This window comes from Dermacentor andersoni, chromosome 5, assembly GCF_023375885.2.
Source record: "Dermacentor andersoni chromosome 5, qqDerAnde1_hic_scaffold, whole genome shotgun sequence".
In the NCBI taxonomy this organism is placed as follows: domain Eukaryota; kingdom Metazoa; phylum Arthropoda; class Arachnida; order Ixodida; family Ixodidae; genus Dermacentor; species Dermacentor andersoni.
In genome coordinates, this window is record NC_092818.1 from 166650382 (window position 1) to 166672372 (window position 21991).

General features: G+C 45.9%; 1 protein-coding gene across 8 annotated transcripts in view; it reads right to left on the minus strand.

Annotated features, from left to right (window-relative positions):
• LOC126531595 (bromodomain adjacent to zinc finger domain protein 2B-like) overlaps nucleotides 1–21991 on the minus strand; it is a 134605-nt gene that overhangs the window by 80917 nt on the left and 31697 nt on the right. For all 8 annotated transcript variants that reach the window (XM_050179186.3, XM_050179180.3, XM_055071281.2 and 5 more), the window contains 5 exons: nucleotides 14938–15007; nucleotides 12097–12208; nucleotides 11039–11149; nucleotides 10195–10519; nucleotides 542–654 (listed from right to left, as the gene is read on the minus strand). In XM_050179186.3, the coding sequence (XP_050035143.1) occupies nucleotides 542–654; nucleotides 10195–10519; nucleotides 11039–11149; nucleotides 12097–12208; nucleotides 14938–15007 (731 nt within the window). The remainder of the gene's footprint in view (nucleotides 1–541; nucleotides 655–10194; nucleotides 10520–11038; nucleotides 11150–12096; nucleotides 12209–14937; nucleotides 15008–21991) is intronic.

Sequence of the window (21991 nt, forward strand, 5' to 3'; positions counted from 1 at the left end):
ACCAACAGAAGTGACACCAACCCCTTTTCAATGCTCTGCCAGTGCATGCTTGCCGAGCAAGACGCACACACAGCAACAATGACAAAGCAATCAAGAAAAATAACCGCAAAAAAGAAGGCCAACAACAGACACCACCATTCTCCATAACTTAGAAATGGTCCTCTCAGGCAGCTGGACACACTAGGGGGCAATGAAACCAGACAAGACATATTTTTACAACAAATGGAGCAACACCAGTCATGTCTTCGCCCGAGGATTACTAACATGCACTCTCTGCTGTGATGGATTATTTGCACATTTTAAGGATGTGAGCACAAGACAGAAGAGGACCTCTGTTGTTCCATGCCCAACATGCAGTACAACATAGAGAGGATGGGCCATTCTAGAAAGTGAACAAGGGGAAAAGGAAAAGTACAGATGAGGCAAAAATGCAGGTGCAAAAATACTCTTTCCCCACAAGCGCAAGTGCCAAAAAGGCATCAAGTAAAGCAAGGTTCACACATACAACAGCTGAAGAGGTGTTAAAGGCAGTGAAGAGAACCTCAATCGTCTGCTGAGTGCGCAGTTCCTTCTCGATGCGTTGCTGCTCGAGGCGTTCAAAACGTTCTTGCTGCTTCATCAATTTCACTTGCTCATGGTGCCGCCTCGCTTCTTCTATGAAATATAGAAAAAAAAGAGAGAAAGAAGAAGAAAAATGAACATCACAGAAAAGGCTCAATAAAATGTCACATTTAACCAGCACTATTGAGTAACTGGTAACACAAGGGACCCTGAACTACCATTTTTTGAAGCCTCAGAAACACCTTGTATCGAGTTTTGCACATCCCTGGAATATATTACCGAAATAATTTTTTTAGGAAGACCTAGTAGGAGTGTAGGTACTATGAGCGCCATATTTACCTCTCTCATTCCCCTTCAACATACTTTGTTCCAATGGAGTAAGGTGCCACTGATGCTGGTGCCCAGCCCACGTGTTTTGGTAATCTAATCCATGGTTTGTAATTTAGTCTGTTTGTATAGTCTGTAGCACCATTTTTGATCCTGTGCATACAGCAGTAGCGCATATAACAGCTCATCATTAAATGCCACATTGGCTGCCAGTGGCAACCCCACCTCTTTAACTTTGCATGGGAGTCCTTGCTACTACAGTCGAACCCACTTACAATGATACCAACTTTAACAATATATTGGTTATAACAATGAGAAGCTGCTGCATCGTTGACTTTTGTATGTTTTCCATGGTGGAATAACCCGCTTACTACAATACCCCAATGCCGCATTATTGGTTACAACAATGAAGTTGGCTGCTGGGTGTCCGTACCGAAAGTTAGTGAAATGCGAAATCCTTGAAAAGAAAAAAAAGAAAATGAGAAATTCGAGCCACTCATTGATGGCCGACAGCCACCACGCTTGCATTTTCCAGCCTTCTCCGTGCGCCTCTCTCCTGTCACCCTTCCAGCCCTCGCAACACAAACGGGCTGTGCCCATAGCCTTACACCGCGCCACCCTCTGAAACACCAATGGACCGCACCAACGACGCTGCTCCCAGATTGCTTGCTGGCTCCTCATTCAGCGCAGTTCTGTAAACAGCTTAATCGCTCGCGTTCATCTTTGTTCGTTGCGTCGAAATTGTTCTTGCCCATGCGGTTTCTCAGCCTTGTTTGACTCATCGCCAAAGCGGAAGATGGCTGATGCGCCCGCTGATCATCGGCAATGCACGACGTTGCCGGTGAAAAGAAAGTGCACAGCTATAGATTTGGAAACTAAGTGCTTCTAACTGATGAGGCGATCGCCGCGAACATGCTTGCATCAAATAGCAACAACGGCGACGGCAGCAATGACGCGGTAGGGCAGGCTGCCTCAACATTGTCCTCACAGGAGGCCTGGCAGATGATTCAGTACCTCTGGTACTTTGTTTTCACGAGGAAGCTTCCGCTGCACTACGTGGAGCACCTGGATGCCTTGGAGAAGGATGTTGGCAAGCATCGCGTAAAGCATGCAAGGCTGACGAACATAGGGTTTTCTCGTGTAAACCAGTGAGAAGTATGTGGCAAGATGGTTAAGGCGATCTCGCCTCAGCGTTTCTTTTAAATTTCTCAAGCTGACAGGCTGCTGCCGCAACCTTCCCGCCTTTCTTAAGAGGCCCCTTTTGGGGCCACCCAAGCGATGCCTCGGTGGAGCTCGCATATCGCTTGCCACCCATGACCCCTCTTTGCAGTTATAGCAGTGCAATTCTTCAACACCGACAGCTGCGGCTTGTTACATGCGATCGGAACACCCAGGAAGTGGTTAAACGAGTGAACACAATCAGCAGCTGGATGGAGGAATGTGGTGGCGAAGGGCACTGGCCTCCCCGCCATTAAAGTTTTCTCACAACTGTGCCATCCCCCTATTTTAATTTTTTCATGCAACCTGGTTATAACAATCATCAGTTATAATCATGAAATTTTCGTGGCACTTGTATGTTGTTATGACTAGGTTCGACTGTAGCCCCAGGAAACAGAGGTTGCATCTGGTACCTTTCACAGAAATTTGGCAACTGCTGCGGTGCCAGAATGGTAGCGAAGTGGTGACAACAGTTGTGGAATCAAGAACCTTTTCTGTCAACATAAAAGGTGTTAGCCAGACACCGCAACTCCACAGGAACAGTCCCTCCTAGGCACACACCATATTTATTCAAATCTAGGCCGACAGCTTTTTAAGAATAATAATATACAGTAAAACCTTGTTACGCCGTGCCCGCTTAAACAGTAGTTTCATTTTAAAAGTAGTTAAGTCAAATCCCCGACTCAGCAGCCACTGAATATTATGCGTCTTGTAGGCGCATAAACTACCAGCTTACTGCATATGTATCAGTTAAAAAGTAGTGTTTTCGCTTTTCGGCTACGGGCGGCCCGGCAGAACAACAAGCCTCAGAGATACAAACAACAGCCTCCAAGCGCAAATGCAGAGGGCCCTTGGAACGGTGAAGCCACATCAACATCAACATCTTTTCGGCGCCGTGCCAGAGAGCTTTCTATATTTTCTACAAGAAAGCGTTGTGGCGTCGTGCAAGCAAGGACTCGCATCATGCCGAATCTCGGACAAAAACACAGTGCGCCTAGCATTCAAGAAAAAATGGACATTGTTCATGCTATCGAACGTGGCACAAAGAAGTCTGTGCTGGCACCGACTTCTTTAATGCACAGGTCCGGCACCTATTAGAAGCAGGTTATTCTAGCGTAGCAGTGGCCACTGTGGCTGAACGCCTAAAGAAGTTGGTTTCAAGGGGGACGGACGCGATTACAGAAAGCAGCAATAGCAAAAAAAAAGAGTAGTGGCTATTACGTACATTCATTCAGTATCGCATAGGCTTAAAAAAGTTGCAAGTAGATATGATGTTAATGTTGCTTTCACTGCTCCCAATAAGTTAGGTAAAATATGTGCTGCTGTGCAGAGGAAAAAGGAGCAGGTAAAAGGCAAAAAAAGAACAGATATTTGTCCTGTGAAGCACAATAAGAACAACAGTTTTACTGACTGTCATATGGGCGTGGTTTGTAAAGTTTCCTTTAGCTGTGGCCAGTTCTACTTAGGGCAAACGGGGCGGTGTATCAATCAGAGGCTAATGTAACATAAAATGTTGTTAACCAGTGGATCGCCTTCTAATCTTTCCCTACATTGCCAAGATTGTAACTGCACGCCAGAGTTAGATGAATGCGCGATATTGTACAGGCACAAGAATGAAGATACGCGTCTTATGGTAGAGGCATGGCATATCTATAACGGTGGAAGTGCGTGCGTGAGTCAGCCTTCGATTACTTTAAATAAGGAAGAGATTAAGTACCTTAACAGCTATCTCTCACGTAGACCGGCACATGTACTCGACTGACACTTGGTGATACCATTCCAGAGCTTGCGCAGATGAGTTTTGTGTCTTCTTTCTTCTTTTCGCCTCAGTACTCCCTTCAGTGATAGTCGGCGTTCGTGTTGTCCACTTCTCTTCTCTTGTGTCCTGTCTGCACACCTCACCTTTTTGCATAATGAATCCTTACCAACTAGCTCAGCTTTCTGTCGTTTTAACTACTGTGTGTGGCATCTGGAATGCAAAGGAAAAGTTGCTCGGTAGTGCTGCTACGACCGTGAAAATATGTCGCCTACGAGGTTCGTATTTTCCTGACATGGAGGAGGCGCTAGTGAAGTGGTTAAAAACAGCGCGGTCGAAAAACTTGCCTGTTAGCGGGCCCCTACTTGTGGAGAAGGCCCTGGTTTTCGCTTCGCAGATGAACCACGACGACTTCGTATGCAGCAATTGCTGGCTGGCGAGGTTTAAGGCGAGGCACAGTGTAAACACGAGAACAGGTTCAGGAGGAGGTGCCACTGGTGACATGGATGGCGCAGAACAATAGCAAAATGGTCAGCTGAGACACATCTTGACTAACTACGCGCCCAACGATATCTTCAACATAGATGAGTCGGCCCTGTTCTTCAAGCTGCTGCCAAACAGATGCTTGCGTTTAAGGGTGAGACATGCACTGGCGGCAAGCATGCCAAGGACAGGATTTCAGTTGCGTTCGGAGTGACCATGTCAGGAACTGAAAAACTTCCACTTCTCATGATTGGGAAGTTGGCCAAGCCGAGATGTTTCAAAGGCACCTGACTGCCGTCTGGACTTGTATACCGCAGCAATACGAAAGCGTGGATGACTTCAAAACTTTTTGAAGAGTACATGCAGGCGCATGTACTCTTCATTAACCGCTGTTTTCCGGCGAAGAACAGAAAAGTTACCTTGGATAATGTGTTGGTGCATGTCGCGCTTGATAACCTTGCAGCTGTGAAGTTGGCATTTTTGCCTCCTAACACCACAGCGATTGCACAGCCCTTGGACCAAGGTGTCATTCGGGCTGCAAAACAGCTCTACAAAAAGAATCTGCAGCGCAGAATTCTTCTAGCCCTTGTGCGTGTCAAGGTTTCTTCAATAGACCTGCTGGGCGGAATTCACCTGCTGGAATACTCGTGGTGGCATGTTGAATCGGCGACTGTTACAAGCGCGCTGGCTTCACGGGGTGTGTGGGTGACACCGAGGATGCTAGCGACACCTTTGACCAGTCTTCTGACGCCGTCGACCAAGCTTGCAAAATCCTGCTCGCTTAAGTGCTGAAGCGGCACGGTGTTGCAGAAGGCGTTTCCTTCACCGACTTCAGACATCGACAGCGAAGTTCATACTACTCCGGGCATGTCCGACAAAGCCATAGTTGCCTCTGTTGTTGCTGAAGTGTTGCCTAACGACAGCGATGAGGACGACACGGAAAGCGACAGCATGGGTGATTCAGGCCCGCCAGTGGCAGAAGCTGCACGTTATATCAGTCTCATGCGAGTTTTTGCTGAGAAGAGGGGCCTGGCGGAAAAGATGGCTCGCAGCTTAAGGGGGGACGCGGGGATCAACTATGGAAAAACGACCCAAAAGTGACTTTTTAGAAAGTTGCAGATTTCGAATCTTTGACCCCTTTTCTATAAGTTTTCCAAGTATTTCCGCTGAAGACGACTGCTAAGTACCATAAATAAATATATACATCAGGCAATACAGCGAAAATTTCGTGAAAATCGGTGGAAGAGTCGCTGTTTTCGAGTGCCCCTAGCTCCGGAACGGCAGTACGCGGCGCGGCCATGCTGGTACAGTAAAACCTCGTTAAACCGTACCCGCTTAAACAGTAGTTTCGGTTTAAAAGTAGTAAAGTCAATTCCCCGACTCAGCGGCCATTGAACATAATGTATTTAGTATCCGCATAAACCGTACCAGCTTATTGCGTACGCATCGGTTAAAACGTAGCCTTTCCACTTTTCGTCGCGCAAACACGGCGGTGCGTCGTCTCCACCGGGCGGTCCGGCAGAACAACAAGCCTCAGAGATCGGTACAACGGCCTCCAAGCGCCCTGTGCGTTTGCACGTGAAGCCGCATCAACATCAACATCATTTCGACGCCGTTCTATGGCGAGAGCGTCATGGCTGTGGTCATGGCGTCGCGCAAGCGAGGACTCGCGTCATGCCGAAGCTCGGATAAAAAAGACGCCGGGTGCTCAGCATAGAAGAAAAATTAGACATCGTCTGTGCTATCGAACGTGACATGAAGTCGGCGCTGGCCCGCGACATGGATCTGCTGTTGACTACAGTGTGTGGCATTTGGAATGCGAAGTTGCTCGGCAGCGCTGCTGCGACCGCAAAGAGATGTCGGCTACGAGGTTCGACTTTTTGCCATCATTGCCTCTGTTGTTGCCGAAGTGTCGACTAGCGACAGTGATGAGGACGACACGGAAAGCGACAGCACGGGCGATTCAGGCCCGACAGTGGCAGAAGCTGCGCGTTACGTCAGCCTCGTGAATGCAATCGTCGCAACGAGAACAGGGGCGCGATAACGTAACTATTCCAAACCAAAAGTTTTCCGAACTCCGGCACCCGGCAATGAAAAAGGCGCCCCGGAACTTATGCAGCACTAGTGCGCGCGTACACGGAGAATACGTAACGCCAACGAGGAATCTGCCGTGCGAGTGTTTGCCGAGAGGAGGGGGGCTGGCTGAGAAGCTGGCACGCAGCTTGAGTAAGTTTGAGGCTGCTATCGTCATGCTAGGCCGCCGCGGCATCAAACGAAAATAACACTTATGTCGCGCGAAGTGAATAAATACTGCATGTTTTTTCCCCTTTCATCGCACTCTCTCTGAGTTCCGTTTTCTACAGGTAAGTGGGCGATCTCATGCTATTTCGGTTAAACAGTACTACCGTTTAGTACGTACTTTTTCCGAGCTCCGGCCAACTACGGTTTAACGAGGTTTCACTGTACCGTTGAAAAGTGCACCTCTTCGCCTTTTGACGCCCCTCTTTCATTTCCAGATAGAGAGAAGAGCAAGCACAAAAACAAAAAGTCTGAAGGTCGCGGAGCTGCTTGTTACGGCCGCCGATTGGCTTGCTCCGTCACGTGCGTTCTATGAGCCGCCCTATTGGCCGGGCCTGGAAGCGAGCTGCTGCGGCGTCTGCTTCTCCCGTTTCTTCGCGCGCTGGCTGCTGCCCCTTTCTTTACATGTTGGATATTTGAGGTACGCCGCCGCTTCATCGCTTTATTCGGATTTGAGTTTTCTATTTCATTTCGTGGTTTTGAGCATGACTGGGCAGACGTGGACGACGAAATACGCGACCAAGCACCGCTTCAGCAGCTGCAAGCGCAAGCCGCCGAACATCCGAAGGATAAGTAGTGCTAGCAGTGATGTGTCCGAGCGCTAGCTTGCAAGAGGAACTGTCGACGCATTGCCGGGCAGTTCGCAGGCTGTTGCAGCCTTGAGCTCCAGTGGTGATGATACCGAACTAATAACGGCCTTTTTCGATGCTTCCGGGCCTGCGACGTCCCGTAAATACTCCGCGACGTACCCCGATTGTGCCACTGCTGTCACCGAGATGAACAACAAAAGTGCGGCCCAAGCGCGTGCGTCTGCCAGCCGTGAAGACGAACCGTGCATCAGCAACGGTCACACCATACAGTCGCATCTTGAGTCACAATTCCTCTTGTCGGAGGTGTTGAATATGACCGCCGCCACTGTCCGCGCGTCACTTGGTTCTGTGCCGGCAACCGAACGGAAGATAGGGTTTATGGCGGGAGGAGCATGCTCATTGGCGACGGACTCAAGAGAGTTGAGCGGCTGAGAAAGATGCCTTGAGCAAGAAGAGGGCACAAAAAGCACATGAAAGCAAGCATAAAAGATCCAAGAAGCCAAGAGATCAACCTGACACCTGCACCTACAAGGCCAGTGGTTTCTACTCGAATAAACATGGCCCAAAATTTTGAACACCTTTTTCTCAAAACTTTTTTCTACCAACAAGGTCAACTTGCAAAGCCAATATCTCAGACACCGTTATGAATATTTTTACACCGTTTGTTTTGTTACACTCATTGTGCACCACTGCACACAGCAACATGTTTTGTTTTCAAAGTAGTTGCTTCAATAATTTGTTATCTTTTGTTTTCACAGTCGAGATTTTCATGCAACTGAAGTAGCTACCAAACAATGAGAATATAAAAAAATTCTGTTAGGCTATAAAAATTACAGGAATGTCACTGTGTGGAGGATACATATAGGAGTGCTATCAATGTTTGCTTGAACACCTAGCATCAATAACAGGTGTGCAGGCATTTTGCAAAAATGAAAGCAGAAAAATTTTGTAAACGAAAAAGTACTTCAGATATTGCAGCCATATTTTCACAGTTTTGTTTATGTGATATTATTAACATCTGTGCAAAATTTCATCAAAATCGGCTGGTAAATAAGAACGTTAGCTTTGATCCCCATGTCCCCCCTTAGGTGAGTTTGAGGCGGCTGTCGTCGCTGCTACGCCGCAACGGCATCAAACAAAAATCACAGACGTCTGTTGCCAGAATTGAATAAATGCTGTACATTTTTTGCCCTTTCATCGCACTCTCTCTGAGTTTCGTTTTTGACAGGTAAGTGGGCGATCTCAGGCTATTTCAGTTATTCAGTACTACCGTTTAGTATGTACTTTTTTCCGAGCTATAGCCAACTATGGTTTAACAAGGTTTCACTGTACCAAACTCTAAGGTCGGCTTAGTTTTGAGGATATCAAAAACGTGCAAGTTTGTAATTGTAAACGATAAATTTGGTGCATGGTTAGCGCCATCTAGCTCTATTTGCCACACCAGTAGCCAGCTGAAGTACACGAGCGACATCGCTATTTTGACATGTGTCGTACCGGTGTGCGGCGTGGCCCATAGCATGCTGTTATCGTAATGGCACCAAACAGGCGATGCCACTATAGTGCCGCTTTCAAACGAAAAGTTGTGCGAGCCGTGCCACACTGTCTGCGCATGCACAAGCGCACAGACGCGAGCTTGCGCGCGGATGCGTGCAAGCTCGATGATAACGCAACGATAACGTCGAGTCAGCTCAGCATGTTCATATTGAATAAATGCTGTTTTCATTCCGTGAACGCTGTCCTCACTTTTTTGTTCGGCCTACATTCAAGTTTTTTTATTTTTTCTGACTTCGGACATTCGAGGGTCAGCCTACATTGGAGCAAATACGTTACCTTCATTGTATGCACGAGAACATTAGCCTGTGGCCTGCCCTGGCAGCTATCGGCCAATAAAAACTGTCTATAGGAATCTTGCACATGATGACAAATGCTAAACACCACCAGCTTAGAAATGCTGAGGAGAAGGCCTCTGTTTGAAAAGAGGGTGTTTGGCACGAAGTCAGCATAGCGCTCCACTTGTGAATTCCACGTGCCGTGCACGACTGCAAAATTCGGCTGAGATGTTCCGAGCCACACATATTAATCACAGAGTGTGCTTTCTCATTAGATCAAGGGACTGTTCAAGGCACAAGAAAGCTATATTTAAAACTTGGAGTCACAATACATTGATAAAGGGGCCACAAACTCCGGTAAAACACATCATTGAGCATAGCAGGTGAGCTTTTGAACTCTTTGAAGGTGTAGAGCTCTCAGATGTCATTAATTGTAAATGGCTTAACATTTTGACAGCTTTACACCTTTAAAGCTTAACCGAGGGGGGGGGGGGGGGGGGGAACGTGGCAACTAAAATGGTCAATTTAATCAACATATTTCCAATTTACTTATTTTCACAATCCTTGGATACCCGGTAGAAATCAAGAAAACAGCACTTTCCTAGTGTGCTGGCATCAAAAACTGCAAGAAAATCGGGCTTTGGGAGGAGCCACCGCACCGTGAATCACACAGCCTTATGCTGATGCAGCTCCGTCATCTTGGTATGCAGAAGCCAGTAATCACACGCATGCTCACATGGAAATGTAAAGAAAATGTAACCTCACTAGTAAAGGACAACTGTCCAAGCAGGTTCAAGTGCTCTAAGGCTTTCTTTCATTGATTTTGACGAACAAAACTTCGGGCAACCTTCTCTCAGCTTCTAATTTTCGTGCAGTTTCTGTCACTCATTTGTTCATCGTTTCACAAATAATAAAAGTAGCCCCGGTCTGCTTATTGCATATAAGTGCTGAAGCACTGAAGAGTGCTATAATGCTGTTTATTTTTTACTGCATGCCACAAATATATTTATAATTCACCTTTTGCAATGCATTCTAACCAACAGAGCAAGGAAAAGCTGCTATGGATACAGCAAGGGAAGTCACCACAAACTGCAATTTGATAAACTTATACGGGAATACAACAGTGGCCCACCTTGATGCTGCTGCTGCTCAAAGTGCTGCCTGTGCTGGAGCAGGGCAGCCTCCTGCATGACTCGCTCCTGTGGGTCCGGGGAAGGGCGACTGCGTGGCCGTCCCCTCCGAGAACCCCCAGCACTCGAGGCACCAGCAGCCACAGCAGCGGCCAGGGAGCTCCCCGCAAGGCCGGGCAGGCCCAGCAGAGGTGAGGCACCCCTGGTGGCTGCTGCCGTCGAGGAGGGAGGTAGTGCTGCCATCAGAGGCGGCGGCACCACTGCGTGCACACCACACAGCAGGCGCAAGCGCAAGGCCAGCTCCTCTTCACTCATAACACGGCAGCCCTGCACGAGAGGGGGCCATGGATTATGAGACGAAGGGTACAACTGTTCCACAGCAGGCATCGTGCGGTCCAGGAAAAGAAATAACTGGTTTCCTCGTGTGCACGTCATCGCCCCCCGCCATCATTTAAGGCTCCTCGTGCAGTGAGCTACGAGCACAAGAAACTACTGTTTACATGCGCACTGGCCAGTTATTCTTGCAAAGGCCCTCAATGCTTTTCATATCCCTAGTTTCTTTAGTTCACATTTTCTCGAGTCGAAGCATCTCATGTTATGCGCTACAAAAACTCTACACTTCAAGCATTTTTCAATAAAGCTGCTGAGCGCAAGCCCATGCACACGCCACAAGTAGACTGAAAGTTTTCATTTGGCAATCATTCTGACAAACTTCCAAATTATGGCTCAATGTACAGGCTAGTTCACACTGAAAAAATAGGGGTTAATTGAATTTAAATTATGCTTTCAAAATACTAAAATGAGTGCCTTACAAGTTGTCAGATAGAGGACTAACAGTCGACTCACATCAGTGTCTTCTCCGCCATTGGTGGTCTCGAAGAAGGTTCCAACAATCATCCTGGAGCTGAAGCTGAAGTTCTCCCTTCCAATGTCAGTAATGTTATTCTGTTGTAAGTACTGCAAGAGAATAAAAAATTGTTTTTAGCGCACTATAAAGTAACAGATGCCCAAAGCTTCTCAAGTGAAATGTTACTTTTCTACACAGTGGGAGATTACACAGTGAAGCCCAACGGCACAACTTGGATGCAGATTTATACCTTATACTGTAAAACTTCCTGGTCTGCAGATATTAGCAAGGAAACAGCATGGGGAGTATCTGTTAACAGAAACCTAAGGACAGAACACAAGCATAAAGGCAGACATTCATGTCAGCCTTCTGCAAAGGCATCCCAACTTCCTAAGTGCAGAGAAAAATGTGTGATCACCCGCTCTTTTGCAAACCCTCTTGTGCAATGTGCTGCTGATGTAGCTACAGCTGTCAACAACCTCTGCAGTAGGACGACGGGACCATGTTGAAAGTTCACTGTGTCTGAATGATCTGATATACAGATTTGCAGCGAGACCTCTGCAGAGTATTATCAACATATTTAAATTAGTTCCTAATTATCTCTTTTTTTAACATGCATATTCAGATAGTTTATGTATACAGTACAGTGTTTTTTATCTGATATGTATGAATTTATGCCTATAATATTGTCTATACTTTTATTGATGTCTTTATTCTTGTATGCAGTTTGTTCTAAGTCTGTCTGTCTTTGTTTTGGGTTCCTATTTTATTGTACAAGGCCCCCTTACCGAATGCCTTAGATAGATGCCTACAAGGTACATTGTATAAAAAGATAAATAAATAGTCCCTTGCAACGCACCACTTGACTCTTGGAATGTGCATAGGTGTGCACATATCCTACCTGCACATTTTTTCTTCGGAAGCGGGCTGAAGGTTACCAAATGCAACTGCCTTCTGGAACTTTAGTGTGCTGGGATTCACTTAAAAGCCGATATGAAAATGTGTCTACAAATGACAACTGCTGAATACCTGACATAGAACTCTGATGAACACTTACCTTGAGCACTTCGGGGTAGCTCCTAAGTTTTTTGCCACATGGAGCAACGTAGATTACCTCCCCCTTCACACCGGACTTGCCATAAGATTGGATTCGAGTCTGCCTCTGCCAACTACAAAAAAATATTTAAAAAGAGCACATTTTTATTTCTGCCAGTCTCATTACCCAAAAGCAGTAGGCTTCTGTTAGTTCAACTCCAGTTAATTCAATTATTCAACCTGGCCAAAGGTCCCAACCGGCAGCCATTCATTTCTATGGGCCCAAACTTATTTCGATCTTAAAGTTGGCTTTGGACTGACAATTAAAATTTGACCAATCAGCAGGCATGTATGTGCCTGACCCCTAGGTCACCCCAATTGTGACCCCTTTACTGGCAGCACCTGTCTCGGCAGAGCTGAAGTGACAATGAATGCATTGAACACACTTCACCTCCCATCAGGAATGCCGATTTTCGGCCTGCCCTAGGTAGATTTTTAAACAATAATAGTAGCTCACAATGTATGGCTATGATATTTAACTGATTCTAATGTGCACTTTTTTTCCCCCAAAGAAAGTAGAAAAAAAAACTGCACTCGCAGCCTTGTATGCATTGCCGCGTACCACAACTGTAATGTGGCAAAGCTGACTTTAGAAAACTGGCCACCACTGTGCAACACATATTAGACCCTTGCCCATTTTTCTTGCTAGAAAACAATGTGCTTGTTAGATTTCTACTTTGTTTAGGAGCTTTAACGTTATCTTTATATTAGTCTTCTACTTTGGACACACAGAAAGCGGTGCGCATTTAACCCTTTCAGGATAGATTTATTTTCACCATATGCGACCGCCCAGGGTCGATTTTTTTTTTTATTGCAGATTCCAATTCTTTTGAGGGACCTATTTCTAAAAAAAATTTACCGTAACTTTTCAAGGGTGACCGTAAAGTGAGAAAAAATTATTTTGCATTGGTATATATGTATTGCTTATTAATGAATAACAACAATAAAAAGTAGGAAATAAACTTATAAGAATTAAAAATCTGATGCATTGTTATACACATAGTTCAAGGCTTAGAAGGTGTGCACACAGGAATATTTTGCAGCTCTCACCTGTTCTTGCTCTTACACTAATATCTACGTCCATAGCGTAATCAAACTGCGTAGGTGAGCGCACTCAAGAAAACTGTGTGGTTGTGTGCCCACCAAAAAAGCAACACGTGTGACAAACTTCCGCTAATTTTCATCTTATTGCCAACCAGAGGCGATTAGTTTTCGCAAGTCTAAAACGAAAAAGAAAAAAAAAGGAAAAGCATGCACAGTGGCATCCTTCCTATGCGCACCCCGGTGAGCACTAAACAAGCAAGAAACAGGTGGTCACCCTTTGAGCGATTAGTAACCGGACAGCCATCAGTTATACGAGCGCAAGAAGCCGAAACCACCTGCGGAACAAAACCCAAACCACCACCTGCCCGCGCGGACACCAACGCGAAAGCGGTAGTATATAGACGCACAGGAGCAAACTAGCTCTAAAACAAACCATGCAACAAAAGCCGAGAGAGGGAGGCGAGAGAAAAAAATTCCCTGTATTCCCCACATAGTGGTAGCACATGCCATAAGAAGTTAGGAAATTGGCGCGCTTCTTAAATGTACAGATAGCGCCATAAATATACGGCATCGACCATTTTGGACTTGTTCGCGGCACCGTATATTTACGTCATTGACCCTGAAAGGATTCATTCGGTTAAACACTGCCATATGAATCAGCTTTGTGACATTTTTTTCAGCATCTTGTTTAATTAGACCCGCTGGATAATTTAGTAAATTTTGTCAATCCCGTCAAGGTTCAAATAACGGAAGTTGACTGAAATTTGGGGCCAATATAACCTGAAGCAGCAGGGGCACAGTGCAACTCCAGCACCTTCCACGCTATGTTGTGTTTTTTTGTTCTTTTTAAGTGGCGCACTGAAACTCTCTGTTCTTCGGAACTAGAGCACACCTCATTCCTTGCAAGAAAGTGCCCTGTTGGTATTTACTACGGTTCCATTAGACAAAACTCATGCCTTGCTGGCCATGAAAGTAAATGAATCCAATATGTCTACATTTGACTATGTCAACACAGCAGTTCCAAGCCTGTTCCTGCCGATACATTTCTAACGTCCTCATTAGCATGAACATAATGCAGCCCACACATTAGCTCATCACAACAGCACACAGGGAACCAATATGTTATGGCTATCACTTCAATTTCTAGCAAATGTTTACAGATGTGGACAATTGAAACCTCTAGATCAATTCCTTTTCTTTGTTTTATGCCAACCTTTCCAAGTACTAATGCATGATGGTTGTAGGGTTTGTTAAACATGTCACTAAACTGAAAAAGAGATAAGAAATGCAGCAGTGGTGAGATGTGGTGAGACAAAAACACCCTGATCATATGAATCGAAACACTCATAACACTAACGAACATCAAACAAGGCAATGCAAATTCAATGTAGGAAGCTAGTAAATAATGTACAGGGACAATGGGTAATAAAATTAGAATCAATTTATAAGCTACTTAGAAATTGCAACTAGTCTCAATGCAACAACTTGTAAACCTGCATACTTGATTCTTTATGCACCCATTAATGAGCAGTGTGTGCATGTATGAGCATGTTGCTTGTCAGTAAATTCTAGAATGAGCCTTCACTGCAGAACTACCTCACTGTGGAAACCCTCTTCAGAGGTCACAGAATCTTCATACTATTATTTACCAAATCGAATAGAGGCTTCATCTTGGGTGTAGATAACGCTAATGCAACACATCCAATCATTTCTGATCGCTGGTAGTACCTTTAATTTCATTGTCAGACAAAATGCTTACCCGCGCTCCAAAGGGACTCTGGCTTCCCGTTCGTTAGTCACATAGCATCGTCTCCGCTTTGTCATGCCTTCTGCAATCGAAAGCAAAGCAGTTTGTTAATATATGTCACCATATGTGAAAACACATCCATCTAGGGAAAAAAATTATATTTAGGAAGTTAACCATTAAAAATTTATTGCATGAATAATTACCCTTCTATCTTGTTTCATTCAATCTGAGGACATTTTCAAGGTGCCAGCCAGCAAACGGATCTTGCTCTAAACTTAAAGGGGGACCTGGTTTTCAAAATACAACTTATTTCTTCATAGAGTCTGATGAAAATTGGCAAAAATATTTAGAATGTCTTCCTGATGCTTCTATAAAATCTTCAGAATGATACCTCCAGAACACCTTACTCCACAAAATTTTTCTGCTTTGCACTTTCTGGGCGGCGTGGGGAGCTTAACAAGTGCAGTGGAAGGTTAATGGAGTATTGGCTGCATAGCTAAATGTGTGCTGAAGGTAGTGACATTCTTGCTTTCTTTATTTCACAACACAAATTTATTGTGTTGTCATTTTTTATGTTGCCTTTGCATCAAGCACACTTCTGGGGAGAACAAATAGCTGCATCATAAATTTATGAAAAGTCAACACAAAAAAGCAAGAATGTCACGACCTGCACTGTAACCCAAGGAAAAAAAGAAAAATCTTAGTCAAAATAGGCCAAACAGTAAGAAATCAGCCCCGAAAGCTGAACAGAAAGGTGAAAAAAAAAAAGTGTTTTGAGAAAATGGCTGTCAAAGTTTCACTTTCTCTTCAGTCCTCTGAAAGGTCGCAAATTTGTTGTCTTTGGTGTGTTTTGTGATGTGGGGATTCTTGTACAAGGTCATCCACTCTTAGAGTGAACACGGCTCAGCATGGCATCGCTCCACGGAGCGGCAGTGCGTCCTGTGTGGCCACGCATCGAAGCGAAGCGGCGCAGGCGCGAAGGGTCCTAGGGGAGGTGCTTCGTGTTGTCTGCTACAGCGCTGGAGCGTGACGCTCCAGCTTTGCTGAGAGTAAACTTCACCAAATGCAGGCGACTGAGGTGGCTTCGTGGGAGAGTGAGCTTCACTCACTGGAGCATTTTCCGGCTGGTTTATTCTACAGCTTGCAAACAGCCTGCTGAGGCAATATGCATGAACAGAAACAAGCTTCTCAGCACATAAACGACTTAACATTTTTTTTCGTCTAAGTGATGAGGGTACAGAACAAAGTTATTTTTTGTGCACTCTTTATTAGGTTGGGGTCCTTTTATTTTACTGCCACAGCTGTTGGTGCAGTGCATCCAGAGAAATCCATTAGGCACACTTTTTATCATTGGGGTCATGATGTGATGAGCCTAGCGCGCCATTTCGTGCATCTCTTTGTGCTATAACAAAATCGGTTAATTGATATTAAAAATGGCCGATGCCCATCATATATTTCAAAGAAAATTAGAGAGGGATTGTTCAATCATGCATATATACTTGGTCATGTTTGTCATCGATTGTACCATTAAGGAGGGATAAAAGGAGTGCTTCGACAGTAACGAAAGAGGGAAATTCGCTGCTCCATTACTCTCTTACTGCCGTATTAATGTTGCTTACAACTATGCATGGATCGCTTTAAGTGATGTAGAAAACTGCTCTCTCCAACATAGCAACCGTATGGGCGTAATTTTACATGCCACTTTCATCTTCCTAGATCCAATACAAAGATACAACTCTTCTTTTTTTTCATACTTTATGTAAAATCACCAAAGCGGTGCCGGCCATTGCTGCACACGTGTTGCGGGAGTATCTCGTATCCAACACGTATCCCAGCGATGCTTTTTTCCAAGTAATAGCCATGAATCTCAAATGTTATTTTTCATACTGCCCGAGCCGATAAACATCACGACTGCCATGTTTTAGACATTACCTGGTGCCGCTTCTCGGCAGAACGCCTCATAGAGAAAGAGCATAGCCTCCAAGATGTAACATTAAAAAAAACATGCAACGCCGCATTTGCATTTTAATTATGAAGGTATTGAGAGAGGGAGAGAACCAACCTGCAACAGAGGCATTGGCCATGCCTGGCCAGGCGCAAACGCGACTCTCTACAGTCATGCCTAAACAAAGGGCCACAGATGGAAAGAGCAAAGCAGTTAGGCCAACGCGGCGACGCCAGCTTCGCCAACGTGCTCTTGTGCACAAGCACTCTCCAAATCTACGATGGCATGGAATTCGAATTATCGGTGGCAGTGCGGAGTTCAGTATGAATTAGCGGGATGCATTACCGTATTTACACAATGGTAAGTCGACTCGAATGTAAGTCGACCCCCCCATATCGAGAGACAGGAAAAAAAAAAAAAAAGCATACCCGAGGGCGCATTCGATAACGCAAATTTATTAGTAGCTGACATGGTCACTGGACTACTCGTCTTAACTAGTGCTGCCATCGTCAGCGCTGCTACAGTCCCACAGTGCGTCGTCGTCCAGCGAAATTCCACATTTGGCAAACGACCGCACCACGACATCTTGTGGAACAGCAGCCCACGCCGAATGCACCCAGCCACACGCAGCCGTCGGGGAGGCTCTTTTGACAGGTCCAGTTGGCGTAAGTTCGCGGACTTCTGCCGCCAGTCACTCGTTGTACTCATGGTGGAGCAGGTCCTTAAAAGGCAAAGATCCGGGCTTCTTTCATGACCATGTCGCACTTCACTGGCAGGGACAGATCACTCATTTCAGCGACGTACGCCGCAAGCTTGGCCTACAGCTCCGGAAAGCGTCCAGACTTCGGCACGTAGGAAATTCCTCACTTGCCATCACAACTGAAAATTTCACTTCGCTGCAGTCACCACTCTCGCACCACCCATTCACAAACATTGAACTTGCGGCCCGCTGCGCAGTGATTTGTTTTTTCGACATAAAGGATGGCAGCCCTCTTGAATGCTGTGAACGAGTGCCGAATGATTAATGGGCCTGGAGCACTCATGATGACTGAAGAAGCATGGAAGTAGCACATAGCCAGCAGTCAAGTCAAAACGCGTCAAACCAATGCCTTTTGTCAAACTATAAAGAAAAACGCGTGAGTGGTGTTTGCATACAGAAAGAAATGGTGTCTGCACTTCCATGAACTACCGATACTCCCCGCAAGTGCGATGTGATGAGCCTTTTTATTACAGTCGACAACCGATAATTCAGACTCCATGGGGAATGCAAATACAGTAAAACCTCATTAATTCGAAGTCATCAGGACTGCAAAACATCTTCGAATTAAGCGGGTTTTCGAATTAACCAAACACACAAAAAAATGCAATCCAGGCAAAAAATTTCACGGCAGGAATGCGCTATCTTTATTCGGTGATCTTTGGATTACTTAAAGTAATCAGAGATGCCAGTTTGCCGCGTCCTGTAGTTCGAGGCTCCAAGGGTCATGTTTTCTAGTTGGTCAGCTACGTACAGCATTTGAGAATTTCCACCGTGGCACTCAACAAAACTGGAAATAACGTTCAGCGATCCAATAACTTCCCCAAGAGCGGGTGCTCGGGAGGGCTCGTTAGTGTCGTCGTCGTCGCTGTCATCGCACATGGTCGCATCAGCAGTAGCTTCACTCTCCAAATCTGAGTAGCACGTTTGTTGATCACTTTCAAAGTTCAGATACTCGGCGAAGTCGACTGCACCGATGTGGTCACAATACTCGGCTCCTTCTTCATCAAGTGCACATGAATAGTCAGCATCAGCATCGACGATGCTTTCCTTCGAGAAGCCAGTGTGTTTAAAACACCGCATGGTCAAAATGGGTTCCACTTGCTTTCATGCATGCACAATAACACATATGGCCACGAGGAGGTCGATGAAGTACTTGCAGTTGTCACAGCAAAGGAACATGTGCTTGAGCAGGTGGTGGCGGTAAATCTTCCTCATATGGTGAATGACACCTTGGTCCATTGGCTGCGAGATCAACGTGGTGTTCGGAGGAAGAAACACCATCCTGATAGCTTTCAGGTGCGAGATGTCACCATGGGCCGGGCAATTATCAACAACGAAGAGTACATTGCTACCTGTTGCTACTATTGCTACTACTTGCGGTCAAGCTGCCAAACGTAATCTTCAAATATTGTGCCTGTGACCCAGGCTTTCTTGTTGTGCCGGTAGATAAGCTCATCCCTTGGCGGCAGCCGCGCATCTTTAAAGCAGCGAGGCTTCCCACTCTTTCCAACTACGAGTAGCGGCAGCTTGTGTTTACCACAAGTGTTCGCGCCGAACAGAACGGTAATTCTTTCCTTGCCCTGCTTTTGACCCTTGACCGCGGTGTCCTTCGCTGCGAATGTTTTCGTGGGCAGCTACCTGTACAAAAGGGCTGCCTTCTCAAGGTTGCATACATCGTCTGCATCGTACTCGCTAAGCAATGGAGCCAACGTGTGTTTCTTCCAGTCGTCGACGACGCTCTGGTTTGCGCTGCCGCTCTCGCCACAGACGGCTACGAAGATCAAATTATTCTGCTCTTTAATACGGCTGAACCATCCATTGCTGCACTTGACCTCTTCGTGCCCAAGTTGTAGAGCCAAGTCGTTGGCTTTCTCCCGCAGTATCGTTCCACTGACGGGAAAGTGGGCTTCGTTTGCTTTCTGCAGCCAGCAAATTAAAGCTGATTCCACATCTTGGTACATGGGAGCCCGCACTTGCGACCGCTTCGAAGAATATGTCTTCCTGTAGGCCGCCAGTACCTTTGACTTGTTCTTCAATATTGTGGACAACGTCGAGAGGGGCACGCTGTGCCTTTCAGCCAACTCGGTCTTGGAACGTGTGTTCTTACCCGCTTCTTGGATCAAGCAGAACTTCTGCTGCAGCGTTACAGTCTTATACTTCGGCATCTTCGCTCACTGACACTTCTGCACAATTCAGAAAAAAAACAAAAAAAAACACCACGCTAGCTTCAACACCCCTAACCACCGTACACAAAGAAACAACGCAGGCCGGCGTTGCGCGCACACACGTCACCGCAGGCGCGGAGAGAAGATGGGCGAACGGCAGCCAGTGGCAGCGGCACGAAACGCGTGCTGACGCTGCAACCGCTGTGATTGCAAGGAGCGTGCAGAGTGGGGGATGAGAGCACATGACAAAAACTGGTATGCCCACTGCGTTGCAGTGAAGCATGTCATCTCCTCTGCTGGTGCGTTTCTAAACTAAACAAACAAGCACAGCATGGCAGAACAAAGTCCACAAGGCAAACTCAACAAACAGAACGGCAATAGCGGGCCATGCACCGGGGATCAGGCAAAGCCTCCAAGATCAGCAGTTGCAGTTAAATCTCAGAGGCATAGAGCCACGACCAACGCAAGGACTTAGAGATTACTGTCAGGGTGTAATCTCCGAAGTCATACTTGATGTCTCGAGGTTCATCATCATCATCAGCCTGGTTATGCCCACTGCAGGGCAAAGGCCTCTCCCATACTTCTCCAACTACCCCGGTCATGTACTAATTGTGGTCATGTTTTCCCTGCAAACTTCTTAATCTCATCCGCCCACCTAACTTTCTGCCGCCCTCTGCTACGCTTTCCTTCCCTTGGAATCCATTCCGTAACTCTTAATGACCATCTGTTATCTTCCCTCCTCATTACGTGTCCTGCCCATGCCCATTTCTTTTTCTTGATTTCAACTAAGATATCATTAACTCGCGTTTGTTCCCTCACCCACTCTGCTCTTTTCTTGTCCTTTAACGTTATACCAATCATTCTTCTTTCCATAGCTCGTTGCGTCGTCCTCAATTTAATTAGAACCCTTTTCGTAAGCCTCCAGGTTTCTGCCCCGTACGTGAGTACTGGTAAGACACAGCTGTTATAAACTTTTCTCTTGAGGGATAATGGCAACCTGCTGTTCATGATCTGAGAATGCCTGCCAAACGCACCCCAGCCCATTCTTATTCTTCTGATTATTTCTGTCTCATGATCCGGATCCGCAGTCACTACCTGTCCTAAGTAGATGTATTCCCTTACCACTTCCAGTGCCTCACTACCTATTGTAAACTGCTGTTCCCTTCCGAGACTGTTAAACATTACTTTAGTTTTCTGCAGATTAATTTTTAGACCCACCCTTCGGCTTTGCCTCTCCAGGTCAGTGAGCATGCATTGCAGTTGGTCCCCTGAGTTACTAAGCAAGGCAATATCATCAGCGAATCGCAAGTTACTAAGGTATTCTCCATTAACTCTTATCCCCAATTCTTCCCAATCCAGGTCTCTGAATACCTCCTGTAAACACGCTGTGAATAGCATCGGAGAGATCGTATCTCCCTGCCTGACGCCTTTCTTTATTGGGATTTTGTTGCTTTCTTTATGGAGGACTACGGTGGCTGTGGAGCCGCTATAGATATCTTTCAGTATTTTTACATACGGCTCGTCTACACCCTGATTACGCAATGCCTCCATGACTGCTGAGGTTTCGACTGAATCAAACGCTTTCTCGTAATCAATGAAAGCTATATATAAAGGTTGGTTATATTCCGCACATTTTTCTATCACCTGATTGATAGTGTGAATATGGTCTATTGTTGAGTAGCCTTTACGGAATCCTGCCTGGTCCTTTGGTTGACGGAAGTCTAAGGTGTTCCTGATTCTATTTGCAATTACCTTAGTAAATACTTTGTAGGCAACGGACAGTAAACTGATCGGTCTATAATTTTTCAAGTCTTTGGCGTCCCCTTTCTTATGGATTAGGATTATGTTAGCGTTTTTCCAAGGTTCCGGTACGCTCGAAGTCATGAGGCATTGCGTATACAGGGTGGCCAGTTTCTCTAGAACAATCTGCCCACCATCCTTCAACAAATCTGCTGTTACCTGATCCTCCCCAGCTGCCTTCCCCCTTTGCATAGCTCCTAAGGCTTTCTTTACTTCTTCCGGTGTTACCTGTGGGATTTCGAATTCCTCTAGACTAATCTCTCTTCCATTATCGTCGTGGGTGCCACTGGTACTGTATAAATCTCTATAGAACTCCTCAGCCACTTCAACAATCTCATCCATATTAGTAATGATATTGCCGGCTTTGTCTCTTAACGCATACATCTGATTATTGCC